This window comes from Haliotis asinina, chromosome 8, assembly GCF_037392515.1.
Source record: "Haliotis asinina isolate JCU_RB_2024 chromosome 8, JCU_Hal_asi_v2, whole genome shotgun sequence".
In the NCBI taxonomy this organism is placed as follows: Eukaryota; Metazoa; Mollusca; class Gastropoda; order Lepetellida; family Haliotidae; genus Haliotis; species Haliotis asinina.
This window is the reverse complement of record NC_090287.1, coordinates 4,728,516-4,756,116: the sequence shown is the minus strand read 5'-3', so window position 1 is coordinate 4,756,116 and position 27,601 is coordinate 4,728,516. Positions and strand designations below refer to the sequence as shown.

Below are 27,601 nucleotides of genomic sequence, written 5' to 3'. Positions count from 1 at the left end.
AGCTTGGGAAGGTTGGCACGTGTTAATGAGTTGTAGACTGAGTCACACTCGTTCTTACAGACACTCATTCTTATAGTGGACAAATGGATGATCATAGCGCGGCAAAGTCAAAATTATTTTTTTTAATGGTAATAAAAGATAGTACGCGTACAAATAAAATTGACGAGCCGATACCCGAGAAACATTTCACTTTTGTATTTAGCTTAACTTAGATTTTGGATTGGGAAATAGTTGACATAGAATAGAACGATGCTGAAATGAATCAGATGCTGCTAACTGTTACTTCAGCCACGCTGCTAGATCAGAAAGACATCTTCCAAAGCAATTCATTTGTGGACGAGTTATACGTGTTTGAAAATACAACATTTCGCAACAGATTTCTCACCTATACGTTGTCCTTTTGGATAGTATATTTTGGTAGAAGATAAAAGGATTCTTATTTCATTGGCTGTATTTGCCCTGGATTTACTCCAATTCTTTGACTTATCTCGACCCTCAATATCTCTCACACTCATTTGCGTTTCAACCGGTACTTTCAGCGGAAAAGGCTGCAGAAGACATACAGACTATATCTGACTAACTTGGAAAACCTTAAACGCTGAAACCTCAATGTTATGTGGTTTGTAACCCATGCCTTTTAGCCTAATGACGAAACTTATAGAGACGAGCATATCTTTAGGTGAAAAACTGACCTGCCTCTGCATGCATTTGTGATAGTAGCTACGGATGGGATGGGATACGTTCATCTGTTTGTAGACACCCGGTACTGTTTGTTTCATCGGCGTTCTACTAGTTGGTGAGTCAATAGCTTTCTCAACATTATGTGTATGCAGTTACAAGACGCTACTTGTAGCTTTATTACAGCACAAGAATATTAATCTCGCTTTATGCAAAAATCAAGAATCTGTTTTCGATAAAGTCGTAAGCAACGTTTTTACTCCAGCAGTAGAAGACGTTCGTCAAGGTACCTAATTACCGTTCTGATATATTACAACGGGTCAGTTAAAGCTGTCAAACAATAACGCAATACCTCTCAGTGTGTAGGCATGACCGCCTTAAAATGTGTGAAACTTTTATTTCTTTTAAATAAAACTTTTAAATACGAGATGCGATGTCTCGGTCAACGTTAGAGGGGTTTTCAGGCAATCATGTCTTCTGTATACCCCATAATCCTATATGCGATAAGTAATGCAGAGAAATAACACTTTACACATCATGTCGTTTCTGAGCGTCACTGTACTAGAACCTAGATATATAACTGCGTTCGATGGTGGAACAGATAGAAATCGTGTTGTTGTGGGTGAGCAAAAAATCAGATTTAAATCAATGAGATCGTCTGTCACGGCTTGAAGACCTGAACAGCTGTCATTAAAGGTTCACTTTCTTCTTCGTGTCGTCCCTCAGAGCCTTGAGGAATGGAAGGAGGTCTGAAAAGAGTCAGTTTAGTTTACTAGTAGAAACAGTAACGGCCATGTTCTTCCTGATACTGTACATTTCTACCTGTGTGACTATAGGGCGGTCTAATGGTAACAGCGAAATAGCTTAATAGGTTATGATTAAAATAGTGTAACGATAATAGGACTGTTCATTACATGAAGTAAATTGTTGTGTCTATGCTGCCGCTCGAACCTTGGAGGACCTTCACACAGTTTCCAAAGAACAATCTCCCAATAGTAAGAACAATAAACCAAAGAAAAACCGGTTTCAAGTAAAACTAACAGAAACAAGAAAACATATTTCCTGGATAGAGCTGTGCCAGAAATTAAGATCATCATAGAATCCTATGTCAAAAGGCAATATGGAGAAAATTAAAATTACAGTTCACAGTTCAAGACAACAAAAGAAAAGGTACTGCTCCAAATTGTCGATTCCCTTAAGGCAAAAATAAAAGTTTGGACTGAAAGAAAGAAAAAATGGGAAAAGAAAACCAAATTTATCAAACAAAATAAAGTTTTTAGAAATAATGAAAAGCAATTCTATAGGCAACCCAAAACAAATGGTGATGGTGAGCGTGCTAAACGGCCTCCCATGGCTGCCAATGAAAGGTTCTGGAAACAGTTGTGGTCTGTACCCGGCGACTGTAACCTGGAGGCACCATGGGTCGATGATTATGACCATGCAATGCATGAGAGAATAACTAGGTCGTTTATCTGTTACATCTCACCAGATTTCCTGAAAAGTGTCAGCTCCAGGGCCTGATGGCATTCGAAACCGGTATTGGAGACTGTTTCCCTGTGTCCAAGCACCACACCTTCACTGTTTCAATTCTCTTGTGGACACAGGTGATGTTCCTCCGTGGTTCTGCAAAGGTCACACAATAATCCTTCCCAAAAAGGAGACTTGACTGATCCAAAAAACTTCCGCCCTATCACATGTTTGAATACTCAATACAAATTATTCACAGGGTGTTTGACAAACCTAGTGTCATTTACTGTTCGTCCAATGAGATAATTTACAGAGAGCAGAAGGGGGCGAGAAAGGGAAGTTGGGGGTGCAAGGATCAACTTCTTGTACAGAAAATGATTTTGGAAGAGGCTAAAACATATCATCGCAACCTCTCCATGTGCTTGATAGACTACAAAAAGGCATACGACTCTGTCCCTCACGAATGGATTCTGAAGTCTCTTCAGTGTATTGACCTCCCTGAGCGACTACTTGATTTACTCAAGTCTTTAATGAGTTGCTGGTCGACTCAACTTGAGATGTACTCGCAAGGGCAGGAGCAGACTTCGGAATCTATTCCAATCAGAAGGGGAATATTTCAGGGGGACTCCTTCAGTCCTTTGCTTTTTTGTCTGTCTCTAAATCCTTTGAATTTTCTGCTCAACAGGGAGGAAGGGTACCATCCCGGACCTCCTCAGCACAGATCCCCAACACCTCTTACTCATCTTCTCTATATGGATGACATCGAACTCCTTGCCAAAGGAGAAACCAATTTGAAAGAACAGGTTCTAATTGTCGAGTCATTTTCTAAGGATGGCATGACATTTGGACTCGACAAATGTAATACTCTTCATCTGAAACGTGGCAAGGTAACTAATGATGGATCGGTCAAGTTACAAGGAAGATCAGGCCTACACCTATCTTGGAATGCAAGTTCGAGACAAGCTCCAGAATGCCCAGATTCAAGATAAACTTCGGGCCGAGTATAAATCTCGTTTAAAGAAAATCTGGAGATCCGAGCTAAATGCTCGAAACAAGGTCAAAGCCACCAATACTTTTGCTGTGCCAGTCCTCTCCTATTGCTTTGGAGTAGTTGATCGGACAAAACAAGACATCCAGGGTCTTGACCGCCTGACCAGAAGGATTATGTCAGATAACAGAGCACACCACCCTCGTTTCTCTCTTAATCGTTTATACATGCCAATCAATTCGGGAGGTCGGGGTTTGATTAATGTGGAAGCTCTTCATGACAGAATTTTATTGTGTACTTTTGCACACATTTATTTATCGGATGATCCTCTGGTGATGCATGTCAAGACTCACGATGAAAGCAAGGAATTCCACAGGCATTTTAAGCGTGCCAAGGTTGTTGGACACAATCTGAAATTTGAAGTTGATTTTGTTGATGGCGATGCACTGCTGGACGGTACAGTGATGGGAGTAAACCAGGTGAAGTCCTTTACCAAATCTGCCCAGAGTCGGTCCTTTGTGGAGAAGCTGTCTGAGAAACCATTGCATCGTGTGTATATGCAGTGTGTGGAACAGAACACCAATCCAACCGACTCCTTCGCCTGGATGAAATCGGCTGGTCTCAAATGTGAAACTGAGGGCTTCCTTTTTGCTGCTCAGGACCAGTCACTTCCCACTCGCAATCGCCAGAATGTTATTCTTAAAGAAAATATCAATATGAAATGTCGTCTTTGCAATGAATTCACAGAGACTGTCCAACACTTTGTCAGTGGATGCCCTCCTTGGCGCAAACAGCATATCTTAAAAGACATGATGGCATGGTTCGCTGCTTTTACTATCGTCTCCGCCATGCCTGTGGCTTTGACTCCGAGGTCCATCCATAGTACGACCCTGAACATGTCCAGGGCGTACTGGAAAATGATGCTTTTAAACTTCTCTGGAATAGGCCAATATACAGCCTGAGGCGAATTCCAGCCAACAAACCTGATCTTGTCCTTTTTGATAAAACCAATGAAATTATTTATATCATTGAATTTTCTGTCCCCTTTGACAAAAATGTGATTGGCAAGATTCAGGAAAAGTATGATAAATATGCGGACCTCGCCTTTGAAATGTCTCGCTTGCATCCCAAGTACACTGTCGTCAGGCTCCCCATTGTTCTCGGTGCCCTTGGTTTGGTACCTCCAGATCTGTTAGCGCAGATCAGGAGAGTGCCCGGGTTCTCCACCGGGAGCACAGCCCTTCTGACAATCTGGGTAATGCAGAAGGCTGCAGTGTTGGGGAGCCTCCATATTCTCCGGAAAGTTCTTGGTGGGTTCGACTAGACAGTGTTTCCTGGGAGAAGTCCCATTCGCTGTCTGGGCTGCGTGTAGAGGGGGTGAGGGCCCTGAGCTGATGATGAGCTTGACCAGCCTGACTGTGCCAGGATCACCCAAAACCCTCTCTGCTGCATTTTAATCTTAATCTGTAAAACATAATAATAAGAAGAAGATTACTGGTCGTCATCCATAAAGTTGTATGTTTCATTGTTCATTGACCAGCTTCTTGATTGTTGATAAAACAGTCACTGTGGCACTACAGTGTAAATGTTAACTTCCTCTAGAACTGATAGTACGATGTCGAATGACTCACAGAGCGCTAGTGTGACAAGGGTTTTAAGTTGCCTCTTTGGCCTTCAGGGTAACCATCCAATGTATATTACGTACACAGCAACTGACTATTTTGACTATCACTATAATTGTGGGTGTAAAATATGCAGTATTTAGATCTCACCTGTTCCACCAGTGCCCTTGTTAGCAAGATGGCTGTTCTCCCGATTTTCTTTCTTCGAGGCTGACACCACATACCTGCAGTTATAGACACGTGTAACACACTAACGACAATATCAAAGCCCAGAGAGAGACGGAATGCACTGCTCTTGTACCAGAGTTGCATCGTATCTTTCGTTACAGTATATGTTAACAGTAGCAACTTTGTTACGGTCCTTGAATGATAACACTTGATAACTGATGTGTCTATTTGATCACAGCATGTAATGGACCCTACATATGATCTATTTACACTTTTCACCTGCATGTGATTAAGCTTTATTACTGTCAAAATAATGAAAATCAAGCTATACCTACCTTGCTACTTATGACACCTGCACGTGACAACAAATAACATAACTACTTTGTTACGACTGGTATGTGATTCTTGATAACATACCTACAAACATGTACTTTGTTACATCTTGTATGTGATGAAGGAATTTTTTGACAACTTATATCATATCTATTTCGTTACGACCTGCATGTGGTAACTGATGATATACCCATTTTGTTACGACTTGCATGTGATAAGTAGTGATATACCTACTTTGTTACGACCTGTATACGGTAACTAATGATACACCTACTTTGTTACGACCTGCATATGGTAACTTTGTTACGACTTCTTTGTGATAAGTAATGATATACCCACTTTGTTACGACTTGTACATGGTAACTGCGGAATTGTGTGAGAGCAGTCAGGCACTTGTTGTAAGCTGTTGTCAGATTTGTGTCCTCCGAGTCTTCCACTGTCATAGTTAAACAAAGTATGTTTTAACTCATGAGCTTCACAAACTTCACGAGCGTCGAGTACGTTGTCAATGTACTTACTTTGGCATTCATTTTATTTGAAGAACACATAGCATTGAGAATGGATGAAGTATTGCATAGTTTTAGACAAACAAACTACATGCTTGGCACTAATGTTCTAATTTATTTGTCAAGCAGTCGATGTAGATTTGGATTTGAAAAGCGCGCCACCATCACCGCAAAATAACACACCCATAAAAGTCAGTTTCCGTGGCATATTCATCACATCAACGAGGAGTTGTTTGTGGGCGGGGGGCATATAGTTCCTCATTTCATCCAGGAAGGTCTGTTTGTCTGGAACATTCAGATAATGAAAACTTAGGGTGCTAAGTAACACCTTGCAGCTTGTCCAGTAGAAGGATACGAACTTTACTGGTGAATGTGTGTCCTGGTAACCGTGACCAGTAGAAGGATGTGAACATACCTGGTGATAGTGACCATTAGATGGATGTGAACGTACCTGCTGACTGTGACCAGTAGATGAGTGTGAACTTACCTGGTGACGGTGGCCAGTAGATGGATGTGAACGTACCTGGTGACTGTGTGTCCTAGTGACGGTGAACAGTAGATGGATGTGAACGTACCTGGGGAATGTGTGACTCCCAGGAGAAGGTCCGTCAACTGAAGTGTTGAACTCTGAGCTGCAGACCCTCCAACCACCTGACAGAAAGAAGGATTCCTTTAAACCCTTCAGCGTTCATTTCATCAAATCTGCTGTCGTGTCCCCTTCTCATAATGTTGTCACCTAATAAAGTTTCGTCTCCTATAGTTTGTAGTTTCCGTTAACATTACGGTAGAACTGATAATTGCTGAGTGCCTGCTAGAACAGGCGCCATCAATGAATCTCAGTGATCTGTTCAAGTAATGTTAATAGGTGCCATCAATGAATCTCAGTGATCTATTCTACCAGTGTTAATAGGTAATATCACCAAATGTCGCTGATCTATTCAAGCAATGTAAACAGGTAATATCACTGAATCTCGGCGATCTATTCAAGCAATGTTAACAGGTACCATCAATGAATCTCAGTCATCTATTCAACTTATGTTAACAGCAATGTTGCATTTTACGCCCAAATATATCAGTTTCGTGTGAGACTGCCCTTGACCTTTAACATTTGCATTTTTTTGTTGAAAAAATACCCCTTGGCAGCTATACCTCACTGAAATATTCAGATTCAAAGATTCAAATACATTAGAAACCTACCTGAACTGGCTCCTCTGATACACCCTCAAATATGAGCCCATCAGGAAGCGGACTGGAGGGTCCACCCCATCTGTAAAATACAGAGTGTATACACTGAAGTACAAAAGAAAGTACACACCCTACTAATTTGTCCATAAATGAAATCAGAAAAAAAACATAAACAAGATTCAACTGTTTAATTTTATTGCTGGGTCATTTTCAAACGTCTTCGGAAATGATTTTGAGATTTGTTCCAATTTGAAGCACTTTTGTTCACGTTTGCGTCCATAGGGGGTATAAAAGCAAAGTCAAGGTCATCCCACGGAATGGACGATATGCCCGGATACCAGCAGCCCGAAGTCGTCTCATGACTGTGTTCCTGCTGACGACGTGACCTAGCGCTGTCGCTGCTGATGACGTTATGGTGAGGTATCTGTTGCGCAGATGTAGAGTGCGCAGGTGTCGGTCTTCCGCAGGGGTTGTTACTCTCGGTCTTCCACTTCTTGGACGGTCGGATGCCTGGCCAGTATGGTTGAAACGACGAAAGAGTCGGATAATGGTTTGCCTGGTGCATCCAAGAGTTCTTGCAATCTCACTGTTTGGGACCCCCATTTGCCACATCCCGAACGCTCTCTCTCGCTCCGCTGCTGTAAGACGTGGCATTTCTCTTGTGTGCTTTTCCTCACAAGTGTAATGAACGGTAGAATACACCGCTTTTCATACCCTTTCTGCACAAATTGCACGTGCAAGTGGAGAAAATCATCCTTTTCGAAAATTTCAATTTTTTGGAAACCAGAATGCTAAAGTTACGTTTTGGCGCCGTGTTATCATTGATTGCGTTCGTTACAATACTATAACTTCAAGACAGAAACAATTTGGGAACCATTTTAGGGGTGTGTACTTTCTTTTGTACTTCAGTTCATATTTATATATATACCCTGTATTTTATGTGTGTATATATGTATTTTATGTATATATGTGTGTGCATATATATATATATATATATATATATATATATATATATATATATATATATATATATATATATATATATATATATATATATATATATATATATATGTGTATGTATGTGTGTGTGTGTGTGTGTGTGTATATATATATATATATATATATATATATATATATATATATATATATATATATATATATATATATATATATATATATATATATATATATATATATATGTATATGTATACACACTTACATATATATATATACACACACACGTATGACACGTGTGCGTGTGTGCATGTGTGTATCTTGCGGTGGTCTGGCTCTGTAACTTGGATCCTAGCTACCAACATCAGTAGTACTACTGTAGGACGTAATTTCCTATCCAGAAACACCTCTGAAAGCGCGGTCAAACAGACGGGTATACTCAACAACTGACGTTACGACCTCCAGTAAATTAACATACCCGCCAAGATATGGTCTCACTGTGTTGTAGAAGGTGTCACTCGACAAGTGTTCTGAAACATACGCCAGATTGTTAAATTGTGATTTTCGTGGTGGCGCTGTAGTAAACACTCATGCAGCAATAGTCTGTGGCAAATGATGATTCCTCCTCTATATCTCCATCTATATCTATATATATATCTATATCTCACATTTCGCGAACTCGATCGTAATCAGTGGGAATGGCCGCCATCTTGTTGATCTTACCAACCCTTCATTGAGGCAAATTTTAAACTATGACTCTGATTAAGACTGATAACGTTGCCATTCATTTTGTCAATTAGCCATGAAATACGAGTAATTTGCAACCTAGGCAAATAAAGTTTATCGTCATGCCAGACATGGAAACATAGCCGAGGAAATAGCTTTAACTCCTGCTAGCATATGTCTGTTGCTGGCTAGACTTGAAAGCAGTCAGTACCCTGCGGGTGGAGTCTTCCAGAAAGGTTTTCGGATTGAAGAAGAGTTATCTGCCCTTGTGTACATGAACAAGGCTGCCTTTGATTATTCAAGACGTTTCTGGCCATTAGACCTTTCCCAGTTCATGTGTTTCTTAAGTACTTGTCAAACGTAGATTGTCTTTCGTAAAAAATGACAGTATTCTGAGCATCTGTTAGCGTTTTAAGTTTCGTGTTGCTGTTGATACTAAATTAATCCAGTGTACTGCAGTTTTGTGTAACCTTAAAGCTCTGTGTTAGCTTTCCTTGATTTCTACTGTTATACTCTGCAAATCACGCAATTACGTGTACTAATGACTGTGCAGTGTAAGTATTATTCGTTACACTGCTACAGGTGTACATGAACGTAATATCGCAAACATTTGAAACATCTGAATAAGCACGGCAATTTTCATTCATAACAGAACATTCAACTACTGTGTAAACTACCACATACATGAATGCTTAAGCCTTACATCGTGACTGTTGTTGGTGAGATAAAACCAATCGCAAAACTATGGAATCCCGACTAGACCTTGTCGCGTTGAACAAAACCCGAAAGTGTTAAAATGAACTAAAATGCAACAGTGTAACAATGAGTGTTTTGGACGATTTATGGCATTTCGCGCTTTGACTAATCTGGATCTTTCGCGTGTTTTTCTTGTTCGTGTTTTCCCTTTGTTTGTTTGTTTATTTTGTTGTTGTTTTCGAGATTGCGACAATGCGACAATGATTCCGTACGAGACAATGTTAAGTGTTACAATGTTAAGTCATCCCTCAAGAGCTGATGAAGGATAACACCATTACCGTGCATCCTTTTCATGGCCGACTGCATGTTCCCGACCGTTTCCGTCAGACCAGATAAACCGGCTGTGACCTTGACATTGTCATCTTCCAGAACGCCATCCAGCACATTCTGGACTGCCTGTAACAGACGCAGAGGTCCCCAGTAAATATAATCCTGTGGAACTAAAATCATCAGCACTTACAAACAGTTCATCCATTCACCATCAACACGTGCGGTGGGAAAATGGCGCATGCCTGTATTACTTACATAATGGAATACGTCCGTGTCACTAAAAAAACCCTAAAATTTGAGTCCTCTCCGTTCACGACTGTTTAGAGAATTCTGTTTTTGCTTGATGTTTGAATGTGCTGCGTAGATGGCGTAGCCAGCTGCACATGATGCACGAACAATCTGGCCGCTGGTTGGTCTTTGAAACCTCCAGCTGCCTGCTTGCTGGAACTATTGGTCATCACTTGGTTGGTTGGTTAGCATAAAAGCATCTGCGTCAACCCAATCAATGAACGAACGGGGCTGAGGTGCTAGTAGTTCCGATAACTAAACTGACCTCCAAAAGAAAGCATACAAGGCTTTCAAGAAGTCATCATCATTGACCCAGAGTGCCTAGGCACACATATATACAGTGGTGTTAACAACATCGTTTCTCAACCTAAGCTAACATTTAGACGTATACTACAGAAACACGTGGCGTCAGACATGCGCAAGTTCACTGGGGCCCCTGAAAATCAGCTTTAAATCATAAAGAGGAAGGCACTGATTTATACACAATAAATGTTCACTACCATCACTTTGCTATCCTGCATGTCCACCTTTTGCATCAATACAGGCACGCAGCCTCTTTCCAGCCGAAGACGTCAGACGTCGGACAAGATCACGTGGTATGCGACGCCATTCGTTCTGGAAGGCTTGAGCAAGTTGCTGTCTATCCTGTGGTAGGTTAGGGTGATTCCAAGCACGTCTGTCTAGTGCATCCCACATCAGACATGTGCTCGATCGGGGACATGTCTGGAGAACGTGCTGGAACTGCAGAACGGCCACGTTTTTCCTCTCGTCGATGCCAAAGTCGAACAACTCCGGCCCAACGCAATTTGTGGCGTCTGTGCACAGGGGTCAACACCTGTCCTTTGAAGGGTCTGTCGGCTACCCGATAGCTGCTACCCGACGTCTAGCCATAGTGTATCGACTGACACTATGATCAAAGGGACCGTAAGAAAGGTGTCTCCGATGTAACGTCCTCAAATGCAGGTCTTCGGCTGGTGTTGTAACTCGCGATCTCCCACGTCTTGGTCTGGCCCGTCTGCATGTAATGTTGCAGCAGTCTAGAGACGGCTAGGGTGAGGTCGAAGGTTCTTGCAATGCTGGCATGTGTCGACCCCATCTGGGGCGTACCTACGCCCTCTTACGTTCAACTGCGGACAGTCATGGCATATTTGTGGCGTTTTTTTTTCAAAATGCAACCTGACAGCACACTACCTTTCATTCCACCAGTGCATGTGAAATTCTGAAGAAGCCCGAAATCATGGTTTATACGATTTACCATTTCGACGGTTTATTCACGATGTGCACTTAAATTTCGCTTCAAATATCAATATGCCACGAGAGGGCGACATGTTTTGCCTACAAAATGTTCCTTTATTGAAGCTCTATGTACTTTTAACGTTGGGGACACCTGAGGTATTTTTTCTTTCTGGGACATCTAATGATATCTGACGAAACATTCCAATTATCGACGGCTTAATCTTCCCAGAAAACAAATATTCGTCAGTCTCAGACTCACCTGCACACCTTTAGCGAAGGCCATTTCCACAAAGCAGGTCACCTTGAAGAACCAGACACTGTCTGAACCCCCAGGGACTGTGTACAGAACCTCGATGTCCCTGAACCAACACAAATGGAAGTAGTAATATCTCTGAGAGGATCACATCATGCTGAAGTATAATCTCAGTGACAAGAATGGTGAAACGGTTTGTATTACGGTTCGTCCAAAATGTGAAACATTATATTTGTGGTACACTGTCCCTTCCCCACTAGGAATCACATTAAAACTGTCTCTTTCATGATCTGGAAAGCGATGTTCTGATTGCTCCGACAAATGGTCATTTCAAAGATTCTACGTTTTGGTCTGAGTTTAAGTACTCACCCTTGGTCCTTTGTGTACTTCCAGTTAGCCAGACACAAGGCGGGGTGACTGATGACAGGCTTCAGGCCCAGTATGTTGGATACATGCCACAGTGGTACCGCAACACACTCAGGGAGACGCTACAAACACAGGTACCATTAACAGAATAAAACGTTCAAGTAGACATACAAGTACTTTGTCATAATGACAGAATAACACTTTCAGGTAGGCGCTAGACTTACAGTGATTGAGTTCAGTTTTACGCCGCTTTTAGCATTATTCCAGCAATATCAGGGCATTGAACACCATAAATGGATTTCACGAACTGTACTGGGCTTCGGCGTGACAAGCGAACGCTTTAACCACTGGACTATCCCACCGCCCCGCTCGACACACAATTACCACGTCAACATAAGATGAACGTTTTGTGCTCGGTTGTCGTTGGGTGTGGTCGACAGAAGACAACTCTCAAGAATGTTGAGAAGACAGCAGCCCTGGGTATTGTTTACGGAACGTAGCAGTCGAAACAGGAAATAATTGGTAATCGCGTGACTGATATTGTTGGACTCGCTCTGTCACACAGTCAGGAAATCACACGGCGATTTTACATCGTCGACGTAGGCGTAGTTCAAATGACGGCCTGGCCAAAGTTACGACTGCCGCACAATCCGTTTGCTCCTGTCTGTAGGCCATGGCCATGTTGACCAGTGTTTGTAGGAAGAGCAATTACACATTGTGGAGCCAGGTCTGATTGCTAGTACATGGACTTACGTAAGATTGGGCATGATCTGTCATTATTTTTTTATTTAAAGGAATTTTCACATCAAATTTGGTGTGTTGAAAAGTGAAGTTTTTCAATAACAACAAAACACTTAGATTTCCATACCAAAAAATTATTTCCAAACAGAAAAACATATTTAAAATATTACTATCATTTAAACACATCTTCTCCATATAAAAGTTACCGCATTTCTTTCCAGCCATGTATTTTCTAGGGTATTTTCAAAAATATTTCTACACTTCTGAAAAATATTTATATTCATTGAAGTTTACCATCCAGAGCTGTAACTGACAGAGTGATACCCAACCCAGCTGTACCAACACCATCATAAACTGTGCACATGTGGTATGTAGTAATGACTAGTAAATGATCTTAAAAGTGCAAACAAGGAGTAAAACATGGACTTATTGCTCCTTTCTACATACGGCATAGTACCCTCAGCAAAATGAATAAATATAGTTTTACAGACAAACGTCTGTGGCTGAGGGTCACGCTGTCGCACGCGACGATCAAATTCGTCCAAAAAATGTTATCATGCAGAAAAATGACATTCTGGCGGTTGATGAAAAGAAGGACATGAGGTCTGGTGAGTTCATCACGGTAACGTCGAGCTGTCAAATTGCCCTGGACCTGAATGACATCTGCCCTGCCACTGTATGAGATGGCAGCCCAAACCATGACACCCACCACAAAATCTGTCCACTTCCTCTACACAATTTGCAACGTAGCGTTCGTTACGACGTCGATATACACGTGCTCTTCCGTCGGGGCGTCGCAGCATGTAACGTGACTCATCACTGAAGATAACAGTTCTCCACCTTTGCAGTGGCCATGGGAGATGTTGGCGACACCAGTGTCTGCATTGTTGCCGATGTTGACGTGTAAAGACACGTCCTCGCAAAGGTCTTTTGGAACGAATACCAGCCTCACGTAAGCGGTTCCTCACAGTCTGATCTGAAATTGTTCTGAGTCCTGGCACTACCGATGTTGTGGAGAATGCTTGGTGAACCTGTTCAGCAAATGTCGAAGCCGAATAAACCTGTCCTGAGATCACGTGTTGCCCTTGCTGCTGGTAGAGATGCCAAAGTCTTGCTATTGTACTCTATGACACATTCAGTTGCCTTGCTATCGCAGTCTGAGACTCCCCGGCCTCCAAATGACCAATCGCATTGTTGCAATGAACACAGGCAAACTATAACGCAAATGGGTTGCACAGCATAGAGAATATGACCAGTCTTCTTACATGCTCGCAAATGTTGGCAACGTACATTCTCCGCCTCGGTTCAAGCAATAGTTTTCATGTCAAAATAAAATATCGCCACCATCAAAGGTATACACTCGTTTCTTCACTGGGCTTGCTCTCACATTTCCAACCACATCTTGAAACATTTCGTATTCAACATTTTAAGCGCAACTCGTGGTATATCAGACCGTTCTTCGCAACCATTCCCCCTTCCTGCTTCCGGTTCAACGGAGTGAAGGAATAGGAGGGTATTATTCCATTTAGAATACTTACAGTTACCTCCCCTGCTTCATTCGTCCATTGCAGCAAAAGTGTTTTTATGCAATGTAAAGTGTTTTTTCATAAATGTTACGAAATTTCTAACAATAGAGACAACAGATGAGACATATAAACTCCAACAGGTTCATGATAAAATGAGGCAATATGGTATTTTTTTTAAAATTCTGCTTATTCTTGTTCAGCCCCTTCGTTCAACGAACGATGTGAATACCACGAGTGGCGCTTAAAATGTTGAATAACACATATTTCACGTGAGAAATTGTTAAACATGGGGTAGGAAATCTGAGAGCACAACCAGGTGAGGAAATGGGAGTGTACCTTTGATGGTGACGATATTTTCTTTAGACATGAAAAATATTTTTCTATCCCAAGCAAGGGAAGTGCATTCGCTCGCATGTAAGACTTGTCATATTCTCTATGCTCCGCAATCCCCTTTGCTCTACAGTTTGCCTGTGCGCTGACCCTCAGTGAGTCTAGGCATGACACCAAATTTAAGGTTGTCAACTGTCGTAAGAGCATTGAACATGTCTTGCTTGCAAGCAAAGTACACTGTCGTCAGGCTCCCCATTGTTCTCGGTGCCCTTGGTTTGGTACCTCCTGATCTCTTGGCGCAGATCAAGAGAGTGCCCGGGTTCTCCACCGGAAGCACAACCCTTCTGACAATCTGGCTAATGCAGAAGGCTGCATTATTGGGGAGCCTTCATATTCTCCGGAAAGTACTTGGTGGGTTCGACTAGGCAGTGTTTCCTGGGAGAAGTCCCATTCGCTGACTGGGCAGGGTGCAGAGGGGGCGCGGGCCCTGAGCTGATGATGAGCTTGACCAGCCTGACTGTGCCAGGATCACCCGAGCCCTCTCTGCTGCATTCTATCCTAATCTGTAAAACATAACGAGCTCCTTGCCAAAGGAGAGACCAATTTGAAAGAACAGGTTCTCCTTGTTGAGTCCTTCATGATATTGGCATGACTTTTGGACTCGATAAATGTAATACTCTTCATTTGAAACGTGGCAAGGTAACTAATGATGGATCGGTCAGGTTACAAGGGGGAGGAGTTATTGAGCATCTTGTGGAAGATCACGCCTACACCTATCTTGGAATGCAAGTTCGAGACAAGCTCCAGAATGCCCAGATTCAAGATAAACTTCGGGCCGAGTATAAATCTCGTTTAAAGAAAATCTGGAGCTCCGAGCTAAATGCTCGAAACAAGGTCAAAGCCACCAATATTTTTGCTGTCCTCTCCTATTCCTTTGGAGTAGTTGATCGGACAAAACAAGACATCCAGGGTCTTGACCGCCTGACTAGAAGGATCATGTCAGATAACAGAGCACACCACCCTCGTTCCTCTCTTAATCGTTTATATATGCCAATCAATTCGGGAGGTCGGGGTTTGATTAATGTGGAAGCTCTTCATGATAGAATTTTATTGTGTACTTTTGCGCATATTTCTTTATCGGATGATCCTCTGGTGATGCACATCAAGACTCACGATGAAAGCAAGGAATTCCACAGCCATTTTAAGCGTGCCAAGGTTGTTGGACACAATCTGAAATTTGAAGTTGATTTTTTTATTGAGATGTACTGCTGGACGGTACAGTGATGGGAGTAAACCAGGTGAAGTCCTTTACCAAATCTGCTCAGAGTCGGTCCTTTGTGGAGAAGCTGTCTGAGAAGCCATTGCATCGTGTGTATATGCAGTGTGTGGAACAGAACAGCAATCCAACCGACTCCTTCGCCTGGATGAAGTTGGCTGGTCTCAAATGTGAAACTGGGGGCTTCCTTTTTGCTGCTCAGGACCAGTCACTTCCCACTCAAAATCGCCAGAATGTTATTCTTAAAGAAAATATCAATATGAAATGTCGTCTTTGCAATGAATTTGCAGAGACTGTCCAACACTTTGTCAGTGGATGCCCTTCCTAGGCACAAACAGCATATCTTAAAAGACATGATGGCATGGCTCGCTGCTTTTACTATCGTCTCCGCCATGCCTGTGGCTTTGACTCCGAGGTCCATCCATGGTACGACCCTGAACATGTCCAGGGCGTCCTGGAAAATGACAGCTATAAACGTCTCTGGAATAGGCGAATATACAGCCTGAGACGAATTCCAGCCAACAAACCTGATCTTGTCCTTTTTAATAAAACCAATGAAATTATTTATATCATTGAATTTTCTGTCCCTTTTGACAGCAACGTGATTGGCAAGATTCAGGAAAAGCATGATAAATATGTGGACCCAGCCTTTGAAATGTCTCGCCTGCATCCCAAGTACACTGTCGTCAGGCTCCCCATTGTTCTCGGTGCCCTTGGTTTGGTACCTCCTGATCTCTTGGCGCAGATCAAGAGAGTGCCCGGGTTCTCCACCGGTAGCACAACCCTTCTGACAATCTGGGTAATGCAGAAGGCTGCAGTGTTGGGGAGCCTCCATATTCTCCGGAAAGTTCTTGGTGGGTTCGACTAGACAGTGTTTCCTGGGAGAAGTCCCATTCGCTGTCTGGGCTGCGTGTAGAGGGGGTGAGGGCACTGAGCTGATGATGAGCTTGACCAGCCTGACTGTGCCAGGATCACCCAAACCCTCTCTGCTGCATTTCAATTTTTAATCTGTAAAATAATAAAAGATCACCTGAACCCTCTCTGCTGCATTTCAATCTTACTCTGTAAAACATAATAATAATAATAATATCTGAGGCGGTATTATGCAGTGTATCCTCTGAACTGGAATGAGAACTGGAATGCGACTGGAAATAGAGACAATAGAAGTTGAACATACAATGTTGCCATGGTCACCTGTCAAATGTCACTAACTTGTGTATATAAAGGATACTAAACGACCTTCCGTGTAATACCATTTTTATTGAACGAGTTAATGATTTGGTATCAAACGAGCGAAAGCGAGTTTGATACTAAATCTTTAACGAGTTTAATGAAAATGGTATTTCCCGGAGGCGAGTTTAGTATTCAGTTTATTACTCGCCAACATAAACTGACAGAAACTGCGGCGAAATTGTCTGTTGTTTGAGGACACTCACCTTTCAAATCAAGCAAGGTCTAGTAAAATCGCGACATCAATAGTAGCTTTGTGACGTCACAACTTTGAACCATTTTGACGTCATACGTCAAGCGGTATTACACTAGTGTAATATTGAAGTGAAAATAGTACACTGCAGTATCTTCAACGGGCGAGTAATAAAGTAATCAATCACATTTACAGTCACTCATTCGTAACTACTCGCCTCTTTCCGTGACCTACAGGAAGATGCCGAGATGATACGTGTAGGTATGAATGCCAGTAGTATATTTGATAACCATGTCAATTTCATAAAAAGAAATATGTCAACTCAGTGTACACGCTATTTATTTACACCATATATATGTTAAAATTGGACTGCTCAGCGGTAATAAATGGTTTTTATTCCTTCTTTAGTTCAAGACACATCATATCGCAAGTATGAAATATATTGTCACTCACCAGTTTCGCAGCAAAGATGATATTTCCATCGATATTGACAAATACTATCTGAGATTGCAGACTGTGTGAGTTGCTTCATCGCAAAGGAAAGTTACTTTCGGCATAGACGGTGGGGTCCTTTCCATTATTAGTTTGATATCAACACGTTGTTAAAGGGGCACTGATGCGGAGCAATTTCCGTGGACTGGTGTAAACTTTTGTTATTGTTTTTCTCCCGTGAGTACCCGGATGATATCCCAGAATTCGCGACTGGTTCGTGACCTCTGCTGCGCAGTCCGTAAGCGCAATTGATAGTTAATTATAGACAGATCAACTGAGGAGAAGGCATTTTTACTTCATTACAAATGTATTATGGAAACAAATGAAACACTTTGAAGGTTAATCATCTGCCAGTGGTAGAAATGGTAAAAAACTATTAGGATGGAAAAATAACGAAGCCAATGTACGTCTCTATATTTTGTCTCATAACCCTAATTAGTTTATTGTCATATTTGTATGATTCTGAAAATTAATAAAAGAACACACGATCTGCTTATACTCATAGTAAATTTCTAACATAACAGCAACATTTATACATTGTATAGATTGCCAATGTGGATCCTATTTCACACACATACGCGATCTAGTGTGTGTTTTCTGTCATTCAGATTCTGCTGAATGCTACAACAATTAAATTAAAACAAAATGCAAATAATGAATGTAAAACAGACTAATTTTATAGCAATAGTGTCAAGCTACTACCTTGTTCAGGAATGTATCCATCAATATCCACGTAAAAGAAATCGTATTCCATACATCTGCAGCTGGTAAATAATCCTGCTCTGTGTCGTGTGTCTTACAACTGTCTCATTTGCGAAAAAGTAACACATCGTTTCACGTCTTTCGTTGGTGAAAACCAGATAAACCTCTCATTGGTGTCCCAAGACAGCACACCTGGCAACTAACTGTATGATGTCCACTATTCTAAGTACTTTAGTTAACCAATAATGAACAATCAATCAACGCAAGGGTGGTTAATTCTTTGAAGGGAGGACGTTGTCCTTGCACTCACACTTTACGACAGGGTGTAGTCATCTACACACACTGCCTTTTGACAAACCCGCTAGAAGATAAAAGTAATTAATTAATCAGTGTGTTATTGGTTAATCCTTTGATCGATGTTTGTATTTGCAACTCTGCTGATAAACCCTCTTGCATCACTTACATGCACATATTACATAACATACAATACATTTGCCATTACAGACCTTAATTAATAATGTTGAGTATTTACTCCAGACAGGAGAAATGCCAAATGGGAACCTTTGTTGAGTAACCGAAGTGGTGTTACTACTAATTATACCTGTTATAAATTCATTAATTGACCATCCAGAGAATGATGACAAGTAACACGTGTAGGTTTACACCATCAAACGCGAGTTACAGCAAGGAAGATGTAATACCTGTTTCGCATGCAGCCTGAAAACACTTATGAGCCGAAACTGTTTTGAAGATACCAACGGAATTTCGTTACATAAGGAACACACACAGGCATTTGCTGTTTACTTTGGTAAATAGGTGAAATAAGGGTTTTTTTTACGTAAGAAAATTTTCAGATTTCTCTACCAAAGGCAAAGTCATCCTTTTTTGTTTACGAATTCAAATAAATCAACAGCGTGATTTTATTATCATATATAATAAACCATTGTAGCTACCATGGCTACCAAACTTTACGTATGATTTTTTGCTATCACAGCTCAACCAACACGCAAAACTACCTGAATATAAAGCTTTGCAATCTTCCGTACTGAAACAAATGGCTTGCTACGTGCATGTAGACATCATATTTTCATGTAACATGATTAAATATCGAGGTTAAAAACTCAGAAATAGGATCAGACAAGGAATACCATGGATATTTTTTAACAAATGGCATATGATGGGCATCCGGACTCCTGACTGTTTAGGTGAAGAAATTCTGCTAATAAGGACAGGAGCCCAGTTCCTTTGTCCGTCACGGTCGAAGGAGCAGGCGCTGACCAATTTGCGGTTTGGTTTCGTAATTAGACCGTTGGCGAGAAACATTATTCGCTCCGTGTCAGTGCCCCTTCAAAAGATTTCTCGGGCACATTTTTTTTCAAAAGTGACGTGGGAGGAATATATGTTTTGTTTTAGTTCTTTTTCTCAGAAATACACCTTGGAAAGTTTAGCACATGTTAATGAGTTGTAGATTCAGTCACACTCGTTCTTACAGAGACTCATTCTTATGTGAATGCACAAATGGATGATCGGGACGAGGCGAAGTCATTTTATTTGTTTCTTAAAATGGTAAATAATAAATTGTAACGTGCACAAATAAAAGTGATGCGCCGATGTCCGTGAAACATTTCACGTTTTTTATTTAGCCTTACAATTAATAGTGCAAATTGAACCTGGACAGTGCGCTTAACTAACTAATTTTAAGAAATGCGCGCTTTGCATAAATATGTTTTACTCTTCGGAAGTTTTCACTTTCACAAAGTCAACATACGTCACAATGGTCAAAATATGAAAAAGAGGTCTCTAGCTTTGTTATCCTTCTTTCCATTGGTGCATTTATATCCTTTGTGTAATCGGGGACAATGCGCGTGAAAGCACAGCGCTGGTTTAACCCCGTTTTCTTATCATGTTATTTGTGCGTATGAGAAGAATTATTTCGGTTATCTCCCCTGGCTGGATATCGCTAGTAAGATGAACCGACGTCAGTTTGTGCTAATTAAGACATTTACAAATCGATGGGGATTATGGGTCGTGCACACAGGGGCTTGCGATACATGAAGATATACCGAAGGTTTGCTTAACACACCTGTTGAAACATTTGTTTTAAATTATTTTGCTGAACACATTAAACAAACTAGGACTGAATTTTGGTACGCTTTGGAAACGAACTAAAACATTGGATAAACTAAGTTTTAAACAGACCTATTGAAACATTTGTTTATTTTACTTGTAAATGTTATGTTCACTGGACAATTTCTTCAGTTACCGATATCATATGCCCAATATGAACTGCACTTAAGGTGAGTCGGCACTCGAGGAATATTTTTCTATATGGCTTCATTTTCAAAGAAATATGTGAATATATTTCATTTTTATCCTGTAATCATAAAATAATTCCAATTTCGCACAAATCATGGCTTTTGGGGACATATTACACTCCACATATCGTAGGGAGCTTATGAAGTGAATTTTATCATATAAGTAGAGTTTATTGAAACAATGTGAACTTGTCGATAATTTGACCTAACATATCGAGGTGTCAGGTACGCCTCCACACTTGGAACATTTAAAGGTGTCTTACCTGTACTACCCCAGCATCTCCCTCCTGCCACAAATACCCGGATGTAATGAGAACAAGTTGCATGTGGGCCAGACGCTTCTGCCGGTACCCGGCCAACTTGGAGTAATCCAACAAAGGCATCTGTCATAACAAGATGGACAGTTGTCTTCAGAAATTCGAGATCTGGGTATAGTGTATATTATCTTAGCACTATTTGCGTCCTTGCTCGTAGCATGGTCCGACGCAATCAAATATACAAGGAACAGCTGACCAAGACGACCAGCGCTTTTTCCCAATTTCCAGATGCAATAACATTTGTCGTTTCGCACTCGGAAAAACAGAGGCTTCATGTGGATTCTGCATTACCATCACATATTATTTAACGCTCCTTGACAAAGTTACTCACCTCTTTCACAGCTTCTCTCATACTGTGGCTGGATACTAAGTCTGGCATGCACTTCGCCAAGCGGTTCCATGGTTCAAAATACTCTGGTAAATATTCCTACAGAAGATTACAATAATATTCAGTTAATATACCGATAGAGTCTAGAAAATGTGTATCGTGCGGCATGGCAAGATATTCAAAAACGATGTATTTATCCTAACTGAACTAACGACAGATTTATCGGAACTGAACTATTGACGACTCGCAAAGACTGCAGCGTTAAAACGTCGTTGTCCTGGAACGCTAAAACACCTCGTTGAACGCAACCTCAGGAAGTGAGTATTTCCCAGATTCTGCTGTGTGGGCAAGCAAGATGAGTGTGGAAGGAATATTTGCCAGAACTGTCTTTCGTTGAATTACTGAGGGATTACTGAGACAAATCAGTAGTTACTGTGACCGAAAAGCATAATTACAATTCATAGTTGACGAGACTAAGTTCGGTATATACTTCAAGGCCGTACTACCTGAGGGTTCTCCAACAAAAAGCCTGTGTCTCTGGAAACGTGGTAATCACTGAGTTGTATGGAGGGAAACATACTGTCGTCCTGTCGGATTACTTGTACATTGAAATCGCTGCACACTGCACCTTACTCAATGTCACCTTGGCGCGGGTCAAGGTCATTTAGTCATGTTTTAGTTCAAATGCCCAAGTGTCGGTAATATTATGACAACACTGTGTAACTGAGGTTGCACTGGGCGAGGGCGTCTGTGTTTCAAAGTAAATCTATGCAACGTGTTTGGTCTGAATCTTTTCTTGCGGACTACTAAACAAATAATACCCGTCATGCTATTTGAGTTTTTCAAACATATTTATTTTAAACTAGTATCAAACCCCCTCAAAAAAGTAGACATTACTACAGTTTGTAATTTACTTCTTAAGTGCAGTATTCTATATTCATATGGAAAGTTTAATGAAAAGCGATTTCATTTAGCTTCAGTAATACAACGGACAACATCAATGGAAATTAATACTTAAAACTATGAAATGTTTATGCATAGAGTTTTAAAGGACTTGTCTTGTTCATGTTTATGTCGGTATATGGACAAAAACATATTTTCATTGGCCAGGTGTGCGTTTGTAACAAACGTTTTACGACTCACTCTCATTGTTTTCCATAATGCAATCAATTTATCATCGAAAAACAACTAGGACATTGTGATGACCGAGAATCAAGGTGTAACTACATTTCTATACGAGTTGTATAAAAAATACACCCCGCCATATCTTCCTATTGACAAACTTACATCATTTTTCTGACCGTTCTATACACAAAGAGCTTTCTTTTTTTCATTTTCTTTGTGGTTTGAGAGAGATAGCAACATAATCATGAACAAAGAAAAATATAATCCCATAATATCTTTGTGTGTTTTGAAATATTCATTTTATAAGCCATGAAACATATTCACGTGTTATTGGCTGAACAAAGAGTGAAAGGTTTTTATTCTTTATATGAGGTTCATACTAACAACTAACATATCCAAATTTCTGTTGAATACCAGTTATTTAAATTTTCAAAATGTCTGAAATTATAACATGTCTGGAGAATTTCAACTGAAAAATCAATCACAATGACGTGACGAGTCCACAAGTTTGAGAGGGGTCAAACCATGTCACAAGCTCAATAACAGGTATGTCCACCATCGCCGTTGAGAACAGCAGTGCATCGACGACGCATAGAGCCAATCAAACGTGGGATGTCACGCCAGATTCTCTCAAGGTCTGTTGCAAGGTCAAGGACGTTATCTGGCGAATGAGAGAGACGGTGTAGACGTCGATCAGTCTCGTCCGAAACATGCTCTATCGGGGAGAGATCATGTGAATTTGCAAACCAAAGCAATAAGCAAAATTGTGGTGTTGCAAGAAATCCACAGCAACCGTTGCTGTATGAGGGCGGGCATTGTCCTGTAGAAATGTTAACCCAGGGCCATGACGTTGCACACAGGGAATTTGCACCGGTCGAAGAATCTGATCTCTGTAGCCCACACTAGTTAAGCTGCCCTGAACAATCACCAAAGGGGTTCTTTGACGTGCTGCTAATCCACCCCAAATCAACACAGAATCACTACCAAAGTGATTCCTCTCGAAGACACAGGGCTGTGCATAACGTTCTCCCACGCGTCTATCGGCACGTTGACGTCCATCACTATGGGAAATGTTAAACCTAGACCCATCTTTTAAAAACAACATTTCTCCACCGAAACAAGGGTCTGCGGACATAATTTCGGCATCACATCACTTCGTCACCACCCGTGATGACGTAAACGTCGTCGAACTGTGTTGGAGTGAATACGTCGACGTTATGAGATGGTCCGGACAGTCATCACAAACCTGTGGCGAAGATGGGCCACCCTTATCCATCTGTCCTGATTAGGGGTAGTAGCACGTGGACGTCTAGAACGTGTCCGATCGGTAGCGTCTCACCAGAGCAGAAATGTTGTTCCGGTGGCAGTGGAAATATGCAGCCACTTGTTGAGACATTCCCCACGGACCATCCCAATGGCCTCATGACGTAGTGCAGACGTTGGCCTTGACATGCTATGCCTTTCAATAGACGGTTGATTTTTTGAACGATCGAAAGTATAGGGGGTAAGCTTTCCAAAGTGACAGTATTGTGTGACATTCGTTTGCTCTATTTCTCTTTCCCGGAATGCACGTGGAACAACGTATTGCACGTCTCAAGGACGAAACCAATGACGTCACGGAAGGTGGCATGTGCACACATGTTGGATACATGTCACTAATCTCTGATTTTAGATCCTTATGTGTCTACACAGGTTTGATAAATTTTAAATGTTAATATGCACAGCTGCTTTATGTGCCTAGTATATCTATTATTTACAGATTGTTATAAAAAGTCTCTGATGTACAACGTACATTTGAACATTGGGCCCTTTAGTTAAAAATTGCTTTTTGAATACAGATTTAGCCATGTCTGATTATCACAGTATGCGATGAATATATGGTGATTTATATCTAAATTTGACCTCAGACTAACTGATGTTCATATACAAATGTGGAAATAAGGATTTGTAAAGTGGTAAAGTCATTTTAAGTTCGGTTGAATGAGCGTCAAAGTTCGACAGACACGTCGTTAACGCAATTAACGAAAATTAGGTGAGATGTATACAAATCGACATACGAATGCTATCATTCTCCGACGTTGCCAAAAGCAAAGATCTGTCTGGACACAAATAATCGAGTCTGGACAAGACATTCTCGTATCAACCAAGTCAGCGAACCTGACCACCAGATCCCGTTAGTCGCCTCTAGAAGCATGGGTAATGAAGATCAGTTCTAATCGAGATTGTTCCTCACGGATCACACAAACAGGAAAATACGCTAATCTAAGAACTAGTCTACGAAGTGGTTAGGCGAATTCGCTGTGTTCGTGTTACGTGATTTCTTGAGTAATACAATGTCGTAATTTCCCATAAGTTGTGATACCACCAAAAGGTATCCGGTTGCAACGTGGAGCTTTGTATTGGAGTAGGTTACAATGACGTTATACCATATGTCATATTTGGGATTACACTTTCTTGGTAACGTCAAAATTCTAGTACTTTATTGGTTCCATCCGGGATTCGAACCATAGACGAAAATCCACATCGTTTCATAGCCAGTATTATAGTCATTATAGATAGATGATCCTGTGCTTCCCGAACGAAATTCTCACTTTTCATATCTATCAGAAATGTGCGTCAGAAATAAATCCTCGACGTCCAGGCGGTTTAACGTAGTTTCCCAGTTAATGCAGGAAGGGCTTGACATGTTACACACAAATAAGCTACTCTGTTTAAAAGATGGCAGGGTGTTTACAGCAGTAAGATTCTTCCCAAAGGGTGACACAAAATATATGGCACTTCTACAAAATGCATAATTTCTCTCCTCTTTAATTACAGCAATTACCATATCAAATTTCAACAGGTAATCTGTGAAAAGATGTCCCAAAACGCGTAGCTTAGATTGTGAGTAAGTATTTATTTAGAAAGGTCGCTTAATGCATATCAAACTGAAAGCCGTTTGATGGAAATGGCCGTATGTTACAGAATAGTCTTCAAAGGATAAAGGTGCTCCTAATCCAAATGCTTCAAAAACCTATTTAGTGTTACAGTTGTAACCTAAACACATATTGTATCACCTACTTTCCTAGTTCACTGTACACAATATTATTCTGAAACGACAAAATGTTAATCGAGCACATTCCACGGGTATTGATTTCTCAAAATGCATTTTTCTTGAACCATCCAACAACATAGTCTGAACAAGTAGCAATCGACAGGTCTCTCTGAGAGACTATATTTTATGAAAACAGTACCAGGACCACTTGTTTGATGGGCATTCTAGAAGTTGGTGAGTCAAAAATGAAAGATACATCTTTATGGATTACAACTTCTTGTTTATTACGTTGAACAAGCTAAATGTAGCTTGAAAACGATGTAAGAATCTACATTGAAACGTCGCTCAACGTAATAAACAAGCAGTTGTAATCCATAAAGCTGTATGTTTCAGTACCAGGACCCGGATGTCTGATGTGCCTACCCTGTCTGTGCTCAACAAAATGCTCTAGTGCTTGTAAACAAGATACCAGTGTATTTCACAGCCAGGCTTGACTCTAGCTTGACATGGAGCGATCGGGTAACCTAGTGGACAAAGCCTAGGCTCCTCACTCAAGGGTACAATATATGAGCCCCATTTCTGGTGTCCCCTACTGTGACATTGCTGTATTGTTGTTAAATGTGGCGTAAAACTACACTCACTCACTACATCAGCAACACTGAATGATATGTTCTCATTAAATCATTCGTATTTCAAACTGGGCCAACAACATTGTGCCAAGTGCTATTAACATCTAAACAATCCTTCACTCGGGAATAATTTATGTTAGAGGATTAATTGATTCATGTAATTTTTTCTAGGCCAAGTGCATCATGACTGTGACTATCATTTGAGCACATTTGTAACCAGAGCGGTTGGTATAAATATTCATTTTATTAGCTAGTCAGTGTCAAGGTTATAACGTGTTGAGTTGAAACTAAAACGTTAAAACCCCAGCACACCAAACTCGTTCTCGGTACGTTCTTGAAAAATGATCTGATCGGACTGAAACTGTGTGAGAACGTACTAGATGTAGTGGTATCTGTTTACAGTCTGCTTAAAGACGTACTGGACGTAGAGGCACCTGTTTACAGTCTGCTTAAAGACGTACTGTACGTAGGGGTACCTGTTTACAGTCTGCTTAAAGACGTACTGGACGTAGAGGCACCTGTTTACAGTCTGCTTAAAGACGTACTGGACGTAGAGGCACCTGTTTACAGTCTGCTTAAAGACGTACTGGACGTAGAGGCACCTGTTTACAGTCTGCTTAAAGACGTACTGGACGCAGAGGCACCTGTTTACAGTCTGCTTAAAGACGTACTGCACGTAGAGGCACCTGTTTACAGTCTGCTTTAAGACGCACTGGACGTAGAGGCACCTGTTTACAGTCTGCTTAAAGACGTACTGTACGTAGAGGTACCTGTTTACAGTCTGCTTAAAGACGTACTGGACGTAGTATCACCCGTGTACAGTCTGTTTAAGGACGTACTGGGCGTAGCGGTACACGTTTACAGGACGTAGTGGTACCTGTTTACAGTCTGCTTAAAGACGTACTGGACGTAGAGACACCTGTTTACAATCTGTTTAAAGACGTTATAGACGGGCTCGGTCGGGCTAATGGCGGTCTGCTCCGGTCTTCATCTGTCGGTTGTTACGCGTCGATTCCCGAGTAGAAACTGAAAGGTTAAACGGTTCGGTGACGACATATTCTTCTCACTGACTCACTTAGAACCCTCACTATCTTACTTTTGTTTTATTATTGTCCTACAGTGTTGAGGGGGTAGAGGTTAAGAAAATAACCTTGGGACTGCCGTTAGAACAGGCTTCAAGCAACTTCCGTGAGGTCGTAAGAGGTCACAAATTGGATCCGTTTGATTATGTGTCTTTCTCCATTTCGTGGGTGTTCATAAGGTCTATTATCACTGAATTGTCGGGTCCACATGTGTTTCTGTGCCGCTTACTCCTGCGCGCTGAACCTAGAATCATGAGTTCGAATCCCAGATTTTCTCGATTATAGTTTTAGCACCGTTTCCGTGTTGATGGGTTTCATGAAAATGATAACCTTGATAGGAACTGCCTCACTGGGGACTGAAGTGATCCCTTCGTATAGTTACGAGAGTAGAATCTGATTCGGGAGACAAACACGACTGACTCTTCTCTGGTGTTTCCAGTTTATCAAGCAGAGATGCCTTTATGTATAGTATTCCCAGAAATTAT

The 27,601-nt window shown here is 41.2% G+C and overlaps 1 protein-coding gene across 1 annotated transcript; it reads right to left on the bottom strand.

The window, feature by feature from the left end:
- Nucleotides 1-1,033: 1,033 nt before the first annotated feature.
- On the bottom strand, nt 1,034-21,853 carry LOC137294068 (myoglobin-like). Its single transcript, XM_067825002.1, has 13 exons — nt 21,753-21,853; nt 21,250-21,345; nt 20,865-20,984; nt 11,800-11,918; nt 11,437-11,536; nt 9,662-9,779; nt 8,380-8,431; nt 6,960-7,029; nt 6,338-6,413; nt 5,946-6,047; nt 5,596-5,692; nt 4,906-4,979; nt 1,034-1,427 (listed from the first exon to the last, which is right to left on the bottom strand). Exons 1-13 carry the CDS (start codon nt 21,822-21,824, stop codon nt 1,369-1,371), a joined length of 1,155 nt encoding a protein of 384 aa, XP_067681103.1. The 5' UTR covers nt 21,825-21,853; the 3' UTR covers nt 1,034-1,368.
- Nucleotides 21,854-27,601: the final 5,748 nt, after the last annotated feature.

Coding starts and splice junctions, on each gene's coding strand:
- LOC137294068 (XM_067825002.1), bottom strand. CDS start 21,824: ATGTTTCCCTCCATACAACTCAGTGATTACCACGTTTCCAGAGACACA. Junction 6,414..6,959: donor TATCAGAGGAGCCAGTTCAG/GTAGGTTTCTAA, acceptor TCTTTCTGTCAG/GTGGTTGGAGGGTCTGCAGC. Junction 1,428..4,905: donor CAAGGGCACTGGTGGAACAG/GTGAGATCTAAA, acceptor GACTCTTTTCAG/ACCTCCTTCCATTCCTCAAG.